This window comes from Trachypithecus francoisi, unplaced genomic scaffold (genome assembly GCF_009764315.1).
Source record: "Trachypithecus francoisi isolate TF-2019V2 unplaced genomic scaffold, Tfra_2.0 Lachesis_group21, whole genome shotgun sequence".
NCBI classification, from domain to species: domain Eukaryota; kingdom Metazoa; phylum Chordata; class Mammalia; order Primates; family Cercopithecidae; genus Trachypithecus; species Trachypithecus francoisi.
Window position 1 is genome coordinate 24,707,765 of NW_022681467.1, and position 19,158 is coordinate 24,726,922.

The window sequence follows — 19,158 nt, forward strand, 5'->3', positions numbered from 1 at the left end:
CGGGGTTTCACCGTGTTAGCCAGGATGGTCTCGATCTCCTGACCTCGTGATCCGCCCGTCTCAGCCTCCCAAAGTGCTGGGATTACAGGCTTGAGCCACCGCGCCCGGCCGAAAAGCCATACTTTTAAAGTATGACATGGAGGAATGCTCAGATTAGTAATGAGTAAAAAGAGAAAGACCTCAACCAACTAAGGCAAGATCTAAACTATGTAGAACTGGATGTGTGAGTAGGTGGGATACAATTAGAGGTAGCGTTTATTCTCTGAAAATCTGTTTACCTCTTATGCACACTTTCTACAGTGAGCATTTATAATGATGAGAAAGAGCGTTTCTTAAAAAAGGGAGATTCAGCTTAAACACAACCTCCTCTCAGAAGACTTCTCTAGACTTTCCAACTTGTGCTGAGGTAATTGCACATTTCTCCCATCAAGACATGGGGGGGATCATTGATAAGAAGCACTTAGTTTTCTTCAACTTTGTAGTCCCCCCCAACTTCACAGGGCCCATCTCAGGGTCCAGAATGAAGAACCCAGTACAAGAAGCGGGCACACAGAAAAAAAAAAGGGAGGCTGGGCATGGTGGCTCACGCCTGTAATCCCAGCACTTTGGGAGGCTGAGACTGGCAGATCGCTTGAGGTCAGAAGTTCAAGACCAGCCTGGTCAATATGGTGAAACTCCTTCTCTATTAAAAATACAAAAATTAGCCGGGCATGATGGCAGGTGCCTGTAATCCTAGCTACCTGGGTGGCTGAGGCACGAGATTCACTTGAACTCGGGAGGTGGAGGTTACAGTGAGCCGAGATCCTGCTACTGTACCCACTGCGCTCCGGTCTGATCGACAGAGTGAGACCCTGTCTCAAAACAAAAAAAAAAAAAAAACAACAACAGAAAGCACTCACCTAGTTTAAAATCACCCAAAATGCTTAGCCCTGAATTTTAAGCAGCACATGTGACCTGGTCCATTCTGGTTTCAAGTTCAAAGGCATCAGGCCGGTCCTGTGGGTTAGCAGCTAACATATCTTTCAAGAGCTGCTTGATCCCCTCAGACATGGAAGTCCTGCGTTTTTGGGGGATGTGCAACTCCATCTTTGGGTTTTCTAGCAGCGCCTCACCAACAGGGACGATCTCAGTCCCCTGTTTAATGTAGGTCCCCAGGAGCTCCTTCTTGGTCTCAGAGTCAATAAAAGTGATTCTTTCTATCATTGCCCAGATGATAATGCCCAGGGCAAAGATGTCCGCCTTGGCTGTGTAGTGTCCCTCCCAGACTTCAGGAGCCATGTAGAAGTCCGAGCCGCAGGCTGAGGACAGCCAGTACTTATTCACATTCACATTTTTGTTGTCTTGATTGCCCTCTTTGCCTCGGGGTGCCAGCCCAGCACAGACCTTGCTTAGTCCAAAGTCGGCCACTTTGAGGATGGGGGTGCCAGACCGCTCTGTGATGAGGATGTTGTCTGGCTTCAGGTCCCTGTGCACAATATGGTTTTTGTGCAGGAAGGCAATGGCGCTCGTGAGCTGTAGCATGAAACTTTTGTTGGTAGCTGGGTCTGGCCTCCGGGACAGGACATACTGATTCAGGTCTCCGCCTTCACAGAACTCCATGACAAACCAGAGATAGCAGGGCTCCTCAGCATAACCCAGGATCCTTTCTCCTAAATCAAAGAAGACAGGAAGGAGCTTGAGTGAGATGGACATAGTCACACTTTTGAACTAAAGGACGCAGTGTATTCAAGAGTGACAATGGTGACAAACAACTGCTCCAAGGGGACCCGCAAAACTGGCACTGAGTCCCTTTCTACTCACACAGAACAAGTCAAGGTATGACATGGGCACTAGGGACTGGTGTCAGGCACCTGGGTTTGGAATGAGGCCCACGTGGAAACTCAGGTTTATACTGCTGTCTGGTGGACTGCAAAGCCTTTTTGTTTCATTATACTGTCTCCAAACAGGCAGTGCCATACCACCCACACCTCCCAAGGCTGCTGGGCAGATGGGACAAGAAAAAGCACACAAGAAGGCTGTCACGGGTCTGTTGCTTCTAATATCATTGTTACTCCATGCTGAGCAAATGACCTTCCCTCTTTTTTTTCCTGACTTACAGAAGGATTCTTGTTAACGTACCTAGAATGGCACTACCATTTCCTTTATTTCAGAGGCACGCTCCTACAATTTCCTTGGTTTACTTCAGAGGCACACTCCGATCCATCAATATTTTCTGCGAGCCCACCATATGTCTAGCACGAGTTAGCTACATAACGTGTCCCGTCTCTATGAGGCTTAGTTTCAAGGAGATGACAAGTATCCACAGCAGCAACCATCAGAAGCCGTACATCTCCATCAGGGTCAACACCTATGAACAGTGAAGTGAGGGCAGGAGCCACCAGATCTAAAGGTGTCAGAGGGGACAGGACTGAACTTACCCTGTAAAAAGGCAGGCAGTAGATCAGTGGGGGAGCAGGAAGGTAATTCTAGGCTGAAAGATGGAATGGATGATGGAACACAGGGACAAAAAGACCAGAAAGGTATAAATAGGAAGGCTGGTGGGAACAGTGGAGTCTAAAGTCGATGTACAAGATAAGGTTTAAATTGTGCGGGCTTGAAACTCTAGGAAAGCTGGTGACCAACCTCTCCAAGCAAATCTCAATATTCTTTATAAAGCAATTGACAGTCCAGTGAATCTTTATGTGGATGTTGTTTGATGACTACAACTGCTCCCAAAGCTAAGTCTAAGTAGGCAGATGTTTTATCTCACTGATGAGGAGAGGCTGGGCCTGCAAATGTGCTGCCTTGCTCTGGGTGGTCACAGGGTCGTTTGTAACTGGGCCAGGACCTGAAGAGAAATCCTCTCTCTGGCCCCAGAATGGAGTATCCATCCTACCAAAAATGACTGCACTTCCTCAGATAGCTTCTGGCAGAGGGTTCCTTTTACTAGTCATTTACTCTATTATAATGAAACGCAGTGATCTGGGTGAGACTCTGCTAACCCAAACAGGCCTGAAATTACCAAGGCACGAGGTCTACTAAAGCCAGTGGTCTGAGTTCTGGGTTGAGCCAAGACGATGTGACGTAAAAAACAAAAGCTTGGGCCCAGCGCAGTGGCTCAAGCCTGTAATCCCAGCACATTGGGAGGCTGAGACAGGTGGATCACGAGGTCAGGAGATCGAGACCATCCTGGCTAACACAGTGAAACCCCGTCTTTACTAAAAAATACAAAAAAAACACTAGCTGGGCGAGGTGGTGGGCGCCTGTAGTCCCAGCTACTCGGGAGGCTGAGGCAGAAGAATGGCGTAAACCCGGGAGGCGGAGCTTGCAGTGAGCTGAGATCCGGCCAGGCCACTGCACTCCATCCTGGGCGACAGAGCGAGACTGTCTCAAAAAAAAAAAAAAAAAAAAAAAAGCTTTAGGTTTTTTATCACAATCGGATAGACCTCACTTCCCTTGTAATTATATAATTTATTTGCTTATATTACTCACAATCAAAGTAACACAGGTAGAACCAGTTTAGGGCAGATGTTTTTTGTTCTTTTCAAATCAGTTATTTCCCCTCTCATAATCCTCTATCTAGGTCATGGGCAGAGGCCCTCTATGTAAAAATACTGCACAATGAAGCATCAATCTGAAGCGCAAGTCAATCCAGATGCTAAAGACCCACAAAAAGGAGAGCAAGAAATGTGTACTAGAGATAGAACCAGAAAGGAAAAGATTAAAAAGCCATCCAATTCCCTTTGCAAAGGTCACATCAGAAAACACTGCAACTTCTGGTGGGAGAATAAAGAGGAATCGTGATTATTTCATACACAAAGTTAGTAACTATGGTAACCTAAGGAAAAAGAAAACAAGTCTGCAAAACAGACTATAATCTAAGTCCAGGTTATGAGAATCCAGGGAAAGAAAAAACGGTTAAAAAAACACCCCAAAGTTTATGAGTGGTTGGGGGAGACTGGATCCTCGGACTGAGGAGCTGTTCTGAGGAAGGAGCTAGACTCAGGAGATGCTACAGGAGGGGCTGTTTGTTGAGAGGAAAATTCTGGACAGGAAGAAGTATTCTCAGAATCACACTCAGCAACAGTGGGTATGACAGAATGGAAAACTGGGAGCGCAGCTATTTGTCCCAGATACAAAAGTGTTATTATTTTTACAAGTCAAGGTCTCACTCTGTCGCCCAGGCTGGAGAGCAGAGGTGCGACCATAGCTCACAGTAGCCTCCAACTCCTGTGCTCAAGTGGTCCTTCCGCCTTGGCTTCCCAACATACTTCCATAAGAAGTACTTTTGAGGCCGGGTGCAGCAGCCTCAACAGTCCCAGCTTCTCAAGAGCACCCAGCCTCAAAAGCACTTCTTTGCGCAGGAAGGGCCCGTGGACTTACTTCATGAGAAGCTGTAGCGTGTGCTTTCAAGCACGCACTCCTAGCTGCCCGGGAGAAAACAGACACATCGTAATTCTAGTCCTTTACTCCAAGCAGATTGTCTAATGGGGTCTCAGCTACCTCATGGCCAGATGGAAGGAGGGGATGTGGATGATGCCAGGCACTCGGAGGCACTTGGTGAAGTAACAGGAAAAACACAGACCAGGAAACAAGGAGTTTGGATTTAGACCCCAACTCTGACCACTGCTTCACTGGGTGGATTCTTTGTTCCAAGGAAAATACAGGGAGACTGAGGTGTGATGAAAAGATGGCTAGAACCCTGGGCAAGTCCCTGAACCTCTCTGAGCCTCAGTCTTTTTGGTACCTCCGTCTTCACATCCATCAAATGAGATAATGAAAGTATACCACATGAGTACTGTGAATTAAGTCAGATATGAACTACATTTGGCAAAATGTAAGATCTTTTTGGGGAAATGAACCACTGACCATCACCAACATCATCATTCCCACCCAACCCCAACCAAATCCTTGGAAGTCACCGATTTCAATAATCCCAGTGCTGTAGGCCATACAAGTAAGTTTTTTACATATTAGGCAAAAGACGAAATTTAGATCATCGAATAAAAGTGGATTATTCCATCTAAGACATCATACTTCTTAGGCTGTAACAGCTGAAACCCATGCTCTAGGTAGACCAGGCTACTCCTATTTGATCCCTCTCCCTAGGCCTGCTGCCCCCACAATCTCTGCAGGTACAATTGAAATGTGCACCTTAAGGCTAGCTGCAATGCCAATCTATCTTACACTCACCTGATTTCCCAGTAACTTCCCTCTTCTGACGAGCCAAGGCCCTAGTATTATATTTTTATTTTAGTTTTTGTTAAATTATACCAGATATCCTGGTTAGCAATCTACGGCTTAACTCTTCTACTCAACCCTGAGAAATGCTGGCACATTCTGCAGATGTTTTGAGGTCGGGGGACTAGATTTCTTACTCAGTCTTCCGGCCTCCCCAGGGAGACCTGCAGTCATTTCCAAGGTGCCTGTGCATCGAGGAAGGGAAAGTAACGAAACTTTAGAGGACTACTGAACACTAGTTCCAAAAAGACACCAATTCCCAAAGAATCAAAGTATCACTGCGGTCCACCAGTCAGAACAGGACTGACGGAGGGCAGGTGATCCATAGAGTTTTAGCTCAGGCCCATCTCACAGTGGGCCCCCGACCCCACCCACAACTGTGAGTATTTCCCCAGTTTCAGGATATATAACTGGAATAGACATATGCAGCAACCACTAAAATCCCCACATGAAATTCTGTTTTTTGAACTGAGAGGAACAAATAAAATTTACTTAAGTTTTATAATTCCCTTGTCTGGTATAATCTGACAGTTGTATAAGATTAGTAAGAGTTACAAATTTAGCTTACTTCCCAGAGAGGGAGAAAACAGGCAGGTTATTTGGCCATAGGAAGGATTTGAGGTAAATTAGCCTGTGAAAGCCTACTGGGTTCCAGGTACTATTTTGAAAGTTTATTATGCGAGCTGTCTCATCTTACCAGGCACCGTTTTACAGGTGGGGCAACTAAGGCTGAGAAAGGCTTCAGAGTCTGCCCAAGGGCCCTGCCATGAGTAACTGGGGAGGATAGGAGACAGCCCCCACAGCAAGTTCTCCCCCCAGACCATGCTGTCCCCCAGCTCACAGAGGACTAAAAAGTATACTTCCAAGAGAGCCAGGCCTGCCTTTGGGGACAGTTTTACTACCTTTCCTTCACGTCTGACAGTCAGGTGACCGTAATATAAATTAGGTATTTCAAAACATATCCTATGCCAGTTCACGGGGAGAGAAGATGCTTAAACCCAAGAACAAAACCAAGCAGGTGTCTCGCATCGCATTAGTCATGGAAATTGATCAGTAGTGCTGAAGCTCCCAATAAAACATGGCTTGCTTCGCTGAAAAACGTGAGGCCAGCAGGCTCAGCATAAGGACAAGCCAGTAGGAGCTTTGGAAAGACAGGCACTTCCTGGAAAGAAACACAAAATGCTCTGGATTTTACAAGCCTATCCTTAAGGCTCCTCCAGAAGTTAGATTTCCAGGTTTTAGTCAACGCCACTTAAACAATTTCTGAGCACACACTGCTCTTGAGACACAGAGGTGCGGTGAGATGAGGGGCACCCCTGCCCTTACATAGGCTTCTGGTCATTAGAAGCAGAATGACTACAGCTGTAAGAACTAGGAAGCGGGCCCAGATCTGCCAGGAGTCGGGAGAGAAGCTGGGATGAGAGGAAGGCAAGCTGAGAATAACTGCGAGAGGCCTTGCAGCTGCGTCTCCCAGGATGAGGGGAGTGGGCACAGGAGCACGGGGGTGTGCTCCAGGGACACAAGCAGTCTGGGTAATCACAGAAGAGTTCCAGTGAATGTCCCGGAACGAGGCTGGAGCTCTTCTAAGGCGGATTTAGACTCCAAGAAATGGGAAGTGACTGAAAGTTCTTAATATATTTTATTTATTTACTTATTTTGAAACGGTTTAGCTCTGTTGCCCAGGCCGGAGTGCAGCCAATCACAGCTCACTGCTGCCTCTATATTCTGGGCTCAAGGGGGCCTCCCGCCTCAGCCTCTCGAGTAGCCGGGACTACAGGCATGCGCCACCATGCCTGGCTATTTTTTTCTATTTTTTGTAGAGACAGGTTCTCCTTATGTTGCCCAGGCTGGTCTTCAACTCCTGGGCTCAGGCAATCCTTCCACCTCAGCCTCCTTAAGTACTGGGATTACAGGCATGAGCCACCATGCCTGGCCACTGACGTATTTTAGAGATACGTTGCTTATAGAATCTACAAATCACCAATTTCAAGACATACCATTTAAGCCATACAGGCTGCTGACAATACTACGGACACACCATTGACTAAGTCAACCTCTGATTTCAGAGACGTTAAATTGTGAAAAAGCATATATTCGACAATGAGACAAGTTTCTTATGGAGGCATGAGGGGTTGGCGACAGGAGACAGACTAGCGGCCGACTGACTCATCAAGAGGCTCTGAAACCCGGTGAAGTGAGGGCTGGCAAGGGAGGAGGTGAGAAGAGGACGTGAAAGGTCTTAGAAGTTTAGGATAAATAAAATTTAATAACTTGTCACGTAAGACAGAAAGGAAGAATTCAGAGTATCTATTCAGATAGTAATTACATTTCCTCTCATAGGTGAGGAGACTCAGGAGCAGAAGATTAAGTAACTTGCCTCACTGAGGGCAGGACCTTGAGTTTCATAGCCTAGATTCTCAGCAGAAGCACTGCAACTGCCTCAGTGCCAGCAGCAAAATCGCACACCTGGATGTGCTAGTTCCCACAGTGGACTCTGATGCATGTCCCCAAGAGTTTAATGTTCATCCAGTCCCTCGTGATGGTCCAACCACACAACATGCAGATTTGTCTTTCAGCAGAGGACTAATTAGGACTTTGACTTATGCACACTAGGATGACAGCAATTTAGTAATACATATAGGAAGTCTTAAAAATGCTCGATCCATTTGAAACAAAAATCCCACTTGAGGAATTTATTCCAAAAGTGTCAAAAAAGACACAAACAAGCCTCCCCACCCAACAAAAAAAACACACACCAAACACTAGAAACACTCAGAACTGGTATGCCATACAGAGTAAGTCAAAGTGGAGGACTGGAAAACAACTGTCCAAGAATGAGAATGAGTAACAGTTAACTATGGTAATACCAATTGGCTGAAAGTTTTAAAGTATCATTATACTTCAACAAAAGTTCACTTAAAACGTCAAAAGAGAAAGTCACATAGCATGTGATAAGCAAGTTTTAATGTGAAGGGGGGAAAAAAGGCAGAATATTAAGTTATGTCTAAGAAAAAGGATTAGAGGGAACCCTGAAAAATGAAGTTTGAATAAATTATGACCATAGCCATCCCTGTTTAATTAGGAGTTGTACATTAAAATATTTTAGTTAAAGAGCTGGCTCAGGTGAAGATCTGTCCTGAGAAGCTAAAGACACAGACCCATCCTGGCACGTCTTCCCAAAGAAATATGAGCATGTGGACCAAGAATTGGTCCCATTCTCAATGATTTTGGGCTATGTCATTATAAAGAGGCTGGGTACCATAGCAACACCACAGGGTGTGTCCAAAGTACTTCCTAAGATTAACAGACTTGTTACGCTGGCTGTCAGGGCAAAACAGTGTTCAGAAGAGGACAAGAGTAAACCCACCAGCCGGACAGGGGCTGTAAAGCCAGCCAAGCCTGGGGTCAACATTCCCTCTACTACTTGCCCCCCGACCCCCCAATTACATAGCTATATGATCCTGGGCAAACTTCTTAGGACACTAAGAATCTGTTTAGTTTTTTATAAATTGAGAAGAAACACCTACATCACTGGACTGCTCTAAGGCTTAACTGTGACATACAAAGCACACTGAAAGGTGTCTGGACACCAGAGCAGACTGCTACTGGGTGTGAATTATACTAATGTCTCTGGATACCACTGGAAGCTGTCCAATACTTATAAGGCAGCCTGTCAAGAACACGGACACTGGAAAGAGCACCTGGATGTAAACCTAGGCCCTGACCTTTCTCTAGTGTTGTGCTGGACAAGCAACTTGACCTTGATGGATATTGATTTTCTTGTCTGTAAGAACAAGTTATAGAAACAACTTTACAGTGGCGATAATTAAATGAGAAAAGGAATACGAAAATACTATGAAACGCTAGCTATTACTACTTGGAACATTACAGGGGTTTGTTAAAATGTAGAATCCACCAGCCAGGCAGAGAGTTGGGGCACCCCTAATCCATGGCAGTCCGGGCTCAAGTATCTCTCTCCATATGTATGGGCCTTGCCACACACCTAAGCCTCAGCTCTTGCCAGGGTTGTTTCTGATTTACCCTTTTACAACTCATCCTTCCTTTCCCCAGATTTAGTCCACATCCCTGGCAGCTGATTCCCTCAGAGCACCTCTTACAGGCTGCAGTGAAGTAACACCTGTTGTATTGTAACTATCTCTTCCGTTAGACTGGGCACTCACGGTGGAATGAAATCAAGTCTCTGGGTTCCCCATGGTATATCACACGCATACCTAGGTGGTCGATAAGAGGGTGAAATAAATCAAGATAAAAGTTATGAGCTGGAGAGGTGTAAAAAGAGAAAGAACATAGAAACTAGTAGTAGGGTATGCAGAATACACAAGTTAAAGACAACTAGGTCAGAATCCAGAATTTAGAAGTCACTAAGGAGGGTTCCTAGCCCTAAAGATACCGGCAAAGGCCACATTTGAGGTGAAAATGAACAGACTACTTCAAGTTCTACTTAGGAAGCACTCCTCGAGAGTTTACACTAAGAAAGACCTTACCCAATGCAACCCCAATTAACCAAAGCTGTTAATTAAGGAAGGGCTGCTTCTATCTCCTGAGGCTGGTACCTAAAATCCAATGCACATAAAAAGCAGTCGGTCAGGAGCAAGAAGTATGTATGGTTGCCCCAAGTCACTCAAGGGTAAAGCAGAGAGCAGGTGGGGTCCCTGGCAGCTGAGACACACAGAATGAACCAACAGAAATCAGCAGTGCCACAAGCACTGATCAATATACAACTAAAAACAAAGAGGAGCCATTAGTTTCTTTTCTTTTCTGTCACCCACACTGGAGTGCACTGATGTGAACTCAGCTCACTGCAACCTCTGCCTCCCGGGTTCGAGCGATTCTCCTGCTTCAGCCTCCCGAGTAGCTGGGACTACAGGCGCCCGCCACCACGCCCGGCTAATTTTTTGTATTTTTAGTAGAGATAGGGTTTCACCACTTTGGCCAGGCTGGTCTCAACCTCCTGACCTAAGGTGAACCGCCCACCTTGGCCTCCCAAAGTGTTGGGATTACAGGCGTGAGCCACCGCGCCCGGCCTGAGCCATCAGTTTGAGTAAAATATGATTATGTCCATTTTACAACCAAGAAAAACAGAAGAACCTAGAACTTAAGCTACCTGTCCCAGCAGTACCCCACAGCTGTTAAGAAAGCATACTCAAGTTTGAATGTCTGAGCTTGAATCCTGACTTGGTTACTTGCTCAGCTGTTTTACATTGGGCAATTTCATTAACCTTGGTACCTCACTTGCCTCACCTGTGAAATGAAGATAATCATGGTATTGACTTCACCTGATACATAACAACCTGCAAGTTTCAACTCTTACTTACAGGGTGAAATTGGGACTAAAACCTTCTGACTCTGAGTCTAGCATTCTATTGTATTGTGTTAACTTACATTTCCCCAATGCCAGCCAGTTCTCTGCCTCTTGACCTAGGGGCTCTCTAAACTCCAAGACCCAAGTCACAGAAGAGGATTCAGGGTTGCTTTCTAACGGCCGGGGAGGGAATGGCCCTGCTCTGCTCTGAAGATTCTGTAGGCATTCGACAAGTTGGGGAAGTCTGCGGGCTGAAAACCTATCTACTGCTAAGACCCTGGTCTCTCCTATACTATTACAGTTCCTCCCTCAGTTAGTTCCTTCCCCTGCTTCCCCCAATGCCCCTAACTAAACTCCCAGAGAACTGTACTGTTTTCTAGGATGCTACCAGTTGTGACCCTGCATTATGTTCATGTGGGCATGAGTCCTCTGCATGCCTCACGGAGAACTCTGCATAGCTTCTTATAGTAGCCTGGCTCAAAGCCACTTGGTGTGCAGGCAATGTTACTTTCCAAGGCCTCGGTTCCCAGCCACCTAAAGGCATCAACATCAAACAATTGGTAAAGAACAATTAGTGTCTTATCAAATTGAGTGTAAGCTAGGTTCCCAGCTCTTCCAAACTTCTAACTATTCTGTTGTATGAGTCTTGAGAGTTTGTCCTGGATTTGTGTGTGTGTCCTCACTTGCTATTTGTTGGAAGAATCAGTGTGTGCCTTAGACAAAGCAACAGAATTTCTAACTGACAATGACTCAGGCTTGCCTGCTGTCTAAGCGGCAGTAATCTTGAACCTTGTTTTAGGCACATTCAGAACAGGCATTCTAGCAATGGAAAACAAGTGGATAAAAGCAAACTGTTGATGCCTTCACTCCTCTCTTTATGTGAGAAGTATTTCAAAGTTAAAAACATGGGCACTAACCCGTCAACCAAATAATTTACAGGATTGTAAATGTGGTTTTAAAAAGCCTGGGAGGCTGGTTTGAGTGCTATCACTAACTCATTGTGCATAAAGTCTTGTCCCTTTTCTAGGCTTCAGTTTCCTTCCTTGTGAAACGACCTCTTTCTATTCCTCCAAAGCTTCTGCTGTCTTAACGCTTCTGGGCAGGACATGTTTGGTCTGTGCACAGAACGGAAGGAGACAATGCATTTAACTCTATCAAACAAAATGGGGTAAGACCAAAAACAGCATTTCAAGACATTTCTCTTTTTCATACTGGATTATTTTATTAGCCAAATAGTGAAACAGACTCACTTTGTCTCTTCACCTATCCGCAGTCCTAGGCACCCTACTTTGAAGCCCACCTTCTCCCTAGCTCCTGATTCTCTTTCCTCTTAATTCTTGTACAAAGCCCTTGCTAATGAGTTGACTGGTCATTTCCTCCAGTGATCTTGAATAGCATTTAAGTCTTCCTCCAGCTCTCAAACTTTTCAAATGTAAGTTCCTTGGGGCAAGGGGTGGTGTGTTTTGCTTTGCTTTTTTTTCCTCCCCTTCCAATACCACAGCAGGGACTCAGCATTAGGTTTAGTTGAGACTTCAAGACAGATTCACGCTTTTTGGCCTGTTTCAAAATCATTCTGAGTTTTAGGAGGCAGGGTCAAGGGTGACTGCAAAGGACTTTTCTATTTAATGAGAGAGCTGAACCAGGTTATCTCTAGGACTCCTTCCAGTTCTAACATTACTGGGTGGTATCTGCATGTGTAAACCCAGGGTCCCAGGACAGATCAAGACCCCTAAATTTTGGAATCCAGAATAAGGAAAGTTTAACTTCGAGTAATTTTGGTCTCTGTCCTCTATTTTAATATTAAGAAACAAAAATGATTACCTATTTACTACTTGAAAAATCAACACATTGCAAGTAAGCCTGAATGTCATTTTCATAAGCAGAAACAACACACATTTTCTTCACTGCTCTGTCTCTGAGCCCTGAACACCGTAGAGGTTCACATATTTTTCAGTACAACAATCAACTGAAAGGGACGGATCCAATCTAGTATGTGGCCTAAAGCAAAAGATTTCATTCTTCTAGGTCTCGGTTTTAGTTGGGAAAGGGAGGATGAAAACAGCAGTGTTTCTGTCAGCTTGGCGTGCCTGACAACACAGAAAATAAGGTGTGTTCTATGGTGAAACAGGTTTGGGAAACCTGAGCAAGAACAATGTGAATCTTCAAGTGGGTGACGTAGAAAAGTACAGAACATGGTGTGAACTTACATGACGCAGTGAATTCCTCCCTATGTGGAGCACTTGCTGACATTAAGTTTGCACAGTGACCCTATGTACCTAACGTCGTAGCTACACACTCACTATGTTACAATAAAGGAATGCTCCTCACAGGGTTCAAACAATTTGCTCCATGTTTTGTGCAGTCAGTCCTGGGATGAGCCAGGGGGTCTAACCCCAAAGTCCATGATACTAACCACTATGCTATGCTGCCATGGGTCACTTTGGAGTTTTGACAAATTCTTCGGGTGAGGAAAGTCTACATAGTATTTATGTGTTGACAGAGTAGGCAAGAGCTTCAAGCTGAGGTTGAAGGTTCGAGACTGGCATCCATGAACTGAGGACACAGGAATAAACATTTGGCAAACTGAAGTCCCACATGCCAAGGCAGTCTTGTAGTAGGAAGTCCCAGTAGAGGAGAAGACTGCGGAAAGTCTGAGAATAGAAGGACTTCAAAATAAGTGATGCGCTCCTAGAATATGGGTAAGATAAAAGAATATCCTAGGGAGCCTTTTTTTTTTCCCTTTTGAGACAGAGTCTTGCTCTGTCGCCTAGGCTGGAGTACAGTGGCGCGATATCGGCTCACTGCAAGCTCTGCCTCCCAATTTCACGCTGTTCTCCTGCCTCAGCCTCCCGAGTTGCTGGGACTACAGGTGCCCGCTACCACGCCTGGCTAATTTTTTGTATTTTTAGTAGAGACAGGGTTTCACCGTGTTAGCCAGGATGGTCTCCATCTCCTGATCTCGTGATTCGCCCATCTTGGCCTCCCAAAGTGCTGGGATTACAGGCTGTGAGCCACCGCGCCCGGCCTTTTTTTTTTTGTTGAGACAGGGTCTTGCTCTGCTGCCCAGGTTATAGTGCAGGATCATAGCTCACTGTAGCCTCAACCTCGCAGGCTCAAGCGATCCTCCTGCCTCTGCCTCTCCAGCAGCTGGGACTATAAGCCTGTGCCATCATGTCCGGCTATTTTTTTTTCTATTTTTTGTGGAGACCAGGGTCTCATTTTGTTGCCCAAGCTGTTCTCAAACTCCTGGGCTCAAGCCATCCTCCTGCCTGGGCCTCCCAAAGTGCTGGGATTAACAGTCGTGAGCCATCGTGCCCTGCTGGAAGTCTTTTCAAAACAAAAACACTCACCCTGGGGAGAGGGTGGGCTTCTCAGAATGGATGGGGCAGGGATGGACTTTATACAGTTACACATCTATTTAAAGGACTCCAGGTGATACTGATCCACATTTCCAACTCCACTGTCAAACAACTGACTTGCAGTGGGACAAAGCATTCTCTTGGGAAAGAGACTTCCTACTACAAGACTGCCTTGGCATGTGGGACTTCACTTTGCCACATGTTTATTCCTGTGTCCTCAGTTCATGGATGCCAGTCTCGAACCTTCAACCTCGGCTTGAAGTTCTTGCCTACTCTCTCAATCTTTAAGCTGTGCAAAAGCTCCAAACAAGGTTTTAGGAAACCACCTTCTCCAAACTCACCCCAAATCCTACCCATTATTAAAAGTTCATCCTCAGGGTACGGAGAACAGCATTACGCCTTTGAAAGGATCCAGGCCTTGAATCAAGACAGATCTGGGTTCCCGTCACTTAAGCTCTGAGAAATACAAGGAAACCAGGAGTCCAGTCTAACTTCTCTTTCAAGTGGATTAACCCTGATCAAGTTATTTGTTCTCTTCTAAGTCTTAGTTTCTCTATTTATAGAAAGAGGATAGAACCTACTTTTGAAGTTATTACCTAAAAATTATTTCAGCACTAAGACCACAGCTGGGACTCAGATTAGTAAACTTTCTTCCCCTGGATCCTCCTGCCTCAGAAAGTCTCCTCAAACTTTCTACTGCCCCACTCCTCCTCTCCGAGCAGACACTTAGCTACTGGTAGTATGAAAAAGGTTTGTAGGTACTGAGTAGTTAGGATGAACACATTCCCTAACTGCAGTTAAAACCCGGAAACTAATAAGATAATTAGTTCTTCCAGGACTGCAAGACCTCTTGCCTCAATGAACCGCATTTTCCTTTTAAGTAAAACCATTTGCCAGCCAGCCTCTGAGGTTAAAAAGATTAAGAATGTAAAACGGAGGAAAAAGATGTTGGATGCTTTGTTACATGACAGCTCTCAAGGCCACCTGTGAGGGCTGTCAGCCTGCATGCCTCAGAGGACCAAGCCAGAAAATCGTCAGTTTGCTTGGCTGCCTGGGATGAAGGGCTGGGGGCCACAGAAGAAAAGGCAGACGAGGAAGCCACAAGAGTTTGGGGGTTGGAGCTGGAGGGTGTCAGGAGACTTGGGAAAGCAAGACAGGGAGAGGGTGTGGGTGGGTCCAGTAAAGTTTTTTCTCTTTTGTTTGTTTTGGGAGGGAAACAGAGAGGTCCTAGGGGGTGAGGGGGCTCTGCAGTTTTGCTACTAACTGAACCCAACCCCTCCTCCACTCCCCGACGGATCTTAAAAATAGAAGACGTTTAATAACCATAGCTCACAAATATTGAGCAGTTATTAAGTTAATGGTTAGCACTTAAACGAGCTCTTGTTATGGAAATACCAGCCAACGTTAGGCTCCGGGACTGATCCTGGGACCGGAGAAGAGAGAGGGCCGAAGGCCTGGAACCAGGAAAGGAGGGTGTGTCTGGGCACAGGGTGACAGGGACCAGGTCTGAGGCCTAGAAGAGCCGGGAACAGTGTGGGTCAAGCCGTCCGCAGAGCAGGGGGTCCAGGCCCTGCGTGGGTGGAAAGGCCCGCGGTGCTCCTACCTTTCAGTGAGGTCTCCACCAGGCGCAGGTAAAGCTGCGAGCTCTTGTTGCCGTGACTCATGCGCTGGGCTAGCCCGTTGCGCTGCAGGACGCACTCCTCAAACTGCACGACGTTCTGGTGGCGCCGCTTGAGGCTGGTGAGGGCCCAGAATTCAGCCAGCGCCAGCTCCACGTTCTCCGGGGCGTCGCAGCGGATCTTCTTGACCGCCACCCGGGCCCCGCTGCGCCCGGCCACTGCTTCATAAACCACGCCGTAGCTGCCGCGCCCGATCTCCGCCAACAGGCTGTAGCGCGGCCGCGCGGACCCGCCACCGCCCTCCGGCCGTCGCCGCGCCAGGAAGGCCTCGCCCGGGGCCTCGGCCGCCACCGGATCCATGGCCTGGGCCGCCGCCGCCGGCCTCAGCTTCGTGCTGGGCGCCCGCGGCACTGGGCTTCGCCTTTTCCGCTCCGGGCTTTGTGTACCTCTGCGGGCGCCGTCCTTCCCCGTTTCCATGGCTGCGGGTGGCGGGGGGAGCAGCAACGGCGCTGCCCGGGCCCCCCCTGCCTCATCCCTCCGTCCGGCCCTGGGACGCGGAAGAGCGGGACCTTGGATTGTGACCTGCGGGCGAAAGAATCGGTTAAACGACCAGGCCGAGGCGGGGAGGCCAGGAGCGTAGGCCGCGGGGCGTCCCACCTCCTCCTCCCCCCGGCCGCCGCGGCCCCTTTAAGACGGAAGCTACCGCCGCTGATTGAACGGGGGAGGGGAGGGGAAAGCGGGAAAGACGGAACCACTGGGCAGCGGATCAGAGGGGGAACCGGAAAGAAAAGCAAAAACTCTCCGTTCTCTCTATTAGCTTGTCATGTAGCGATAGGAAAAAGAAGAGCCAGCAAGCTTCACGCCTTCTGAAAACCGCCTTAGGACGCGATTTGGCCGGCGGAAATCTTTTTCTTTGCCTGGCCCCCTCCGTGACGTCCCTCCCCGCGCCCCGCCTTGTGTTCGCCCGGGTGTAAACAGTCCATTGAATTAAGCCCTAGCGGAGCCCAGCGGACCGACCCAAGTCCCCGAGGGCGGCGGGTAGAAGGGACTGGCTCAAAAGTTCGGCTTCTCGGAGCGCGACCGGCCGAGGACCCGATTTCCCTTACCAAGCGCGGAGGCAGTGGCAGTAACTCCAGCCTCGGCGCTGGTCTTAAGTCCTCGAACGGCGCCCTTACCTGGCCCGCGCTCTTCCACTTCCGGGCGGCCCGTTTCCCCCTTGGAGCCCCTGCCTGGGGATGGTCCGCTCCGGTCCTGGGCTGCCTCCGGGACCCAGCAGCGCTGGAGGTGGTGGCCCGAGCCCGGCGTGCAGCGGATCCTTCTGCTGCCGCGGCGCTCGCTGGGGAGGCCCAGGCTCCTAGGCTCCCGTGGCTTTCCACGTGTTCGCGCCAGCTGAGCCCTTTACATAACCTCTTTATATAAGCTGCACCTCCCGCTGGCGCCCGGGCCAGCGGAGACTCCTGGTGGCCCATCCCCCGGGAGGCCAGCCGAGTGAGTCCTGCACCGCCCGGTCCTGCCAAGGTCGACGGAGCAGCCGCAGCCGAGCGCACCGGCACGCCTTGCCGAGACCCAATCACCAGCGAGAACACCCAGCCAACAAAAAATAGGCGCCAAATTCCCGTGATCCGCGGCGGGCTCCGGGTCTCCGCAGCGGCCCGCGCATCACCACCCCTTCTCGCCTGACCTGCGTGAAGACCAACCGTCCGCAGTAGGCGTCTAATAAATACTGATTGGGTGATGTCTTGGTCGTTTGATTCATACGTCGCGCCTGGGAACCTCAGGGACTGGGTTGGAATCCCGACCATCCCTTCTACCCAGTTGTGCAAATCATTGACCCACCCTGAGCATCCGTTTCTCTGAAGATCCATTAAGAATGGGTCTTAATTCTCAGGAATGATAGACCCAGATGAAATACCTAGATGGACGCTGATTGGTGTGGGACTGAGTTTTAGTACTCAAAGCTCCATTTAGGCACAGATTTTTGAATATTTTGTTTTGTACTTTGTATTCCGATGTAGGCCTAGTGGGTGCCCAGTGTTTATTAACTGAATCTACGGATGATGATTGAACACCCGTAATGTGCTAGGCACCATTCTAAGTCGCTGGGCAAGTCTAAGTCTAATAGGCATTCTAAGTCTAATAGACAAGGCAGTTTCTGCCTTGGTTGAGGTTCTGTGCCACTGCAGGAGACAAACCACATGGGTGGCCTTGGGCAAGTTAATCAACCTTCTTGTGTGTTTGTTCCTCACCTGTAAGAAGATTCACAGAGGTTATACAGGTAAAGCACTTAGGACAGCCTTGCACACGATGTTAAATATTATTAAATAAATGCACAGGATAATTTTTGCCAGTGATAAGTGCGATGTAGAAAAGAATGAGCTAAAGAGTGCTCACTGGGGACAGGCCATTTCTGATAATGTATTTGGTCGCTGAAAGCTTCTAACTGTTTTTGTGATTAAATTTCAAATTTACACGTAAATTTCAAGAATCGTAAAGATCATATGCTTTTCCACTAGAATAACAAATTGTTATATTTTGCTGCATTTCCATAACCTCTCGTATGTGTGTATATATACACAAATACATGTTGTGTGTGGATATCTATGTGGTATATACCCCAAAAGAAAGGAAATCAGTATACGGTATATAGATATTCACACACACACACACACACACAACATATATTTTTTACTACATCGTTTTAGAGTTTCCAACATCAAGCTCCTTTATCCCAAATATTTGTGTGTGTTTCCTTAAAAAAAGACATTATCTTGCATAATCTCAGGACAGTGGTCAGAAATCAGGAATTTTAACAATTATACAATTGTTTAATACACTCCATCCATATTTAAATTTTGCTAATTGCCCCAATAGTGTCCTTTATAGCTATTCCCCAGGATCCAATTCAGTATCACACGTTGCACTGAATTGTCAGGCCTCTTTAGTTTCCTTCAATCTGGAAGGGCAGTTAGTTATCCAGCCTTGCTTTGTCTTTTATGACCTTGACATTTTTGAAGAGTACTGGCGAGGTATATTGTAGAATGTCCCTAAATTTTTATTCATCTGATATTTTCTTATGATTAGATTCAGAGTATCCATTTTTCTCTCCTCCCCACTGCCACCCACCCATCCCGTGCTATTCTGAGAGGGTATGCATTTTTTGGCAGGAATGCTACTGAAAAAAGTTGCCTCCTCAGGGCCTTTCATCAGGAGGCACATGACATTGTGTTTGTCCCCGTATTCCGGGTGGGAACTTCCATCCTTTGGTTGAGGTGGTGTAGGGGGAGGTACACTCCACCATAAAGTTACGATTTTTCCTTTTGTAAGTATTAAGTATTCTGTGGAAAGATATTTTGAGACTATTTAAATATCCTGTTCTTCAGACTCTTACCCACTGGTTTTAGAATTCATGGTGATTCTTGCTTGAAACAATTATTATGGTTGCAAAATGGTGATCAGAACGTCTTTTTAACCATGACCATTAACCATCCCTACCCTCCCCATCCTCATTCCCCCTCCACCCTTCCTAGCCTCTGGTAACCGTCATTCTACTCTCTATCTCCATGGGTTCAATTGTTCTGATTTTTAGATCCCACAAATAAGTGAGAACGTGTGGTGTTTTTCTTGGCTTATTTCACTT

The 19,158-nt window shown here is 47.1% G+C and overlaps 1 protein-coding gene across 1 annotated transcript in view; it reads right to left on the minus strand.

Moving 5' to 3' along the window:
• The window catches only part of STK35 (serine/threonine kinase 35), a 48,555-nt gene extending 31,304 nt beyond the window's left edge, over positions 1 to 17,251 (minus strand). Inside the window, exons 1-3 of the mRNA XM_033185912.1 lie at positions 16,697 to 17,251; positions 15,506 to 16,103; positions 900 to 1,649 (exon numbers count right to left, since the gene is read on the minus strand). Of these exons, the coding sequence (XP_033041803.1) occupies positions 937 to 1,649; positions 15,506 to 16,103; positions 16,697 to 16,990 (1,605 nt within the window). The 5' untranslated portion in view covers positions 16,991 to 17,251 and the 3' untranslated portion in view covers positions 900 to 936. The remainder of the gene's footprint in view (positions 1 to 899; positions 1,650 to 15,505; positions 16,104 to 16,696) is intronic.
• Between the last annotated feature and the right edge of the window lie 1,907 nt (positions 17,252 to 19,158).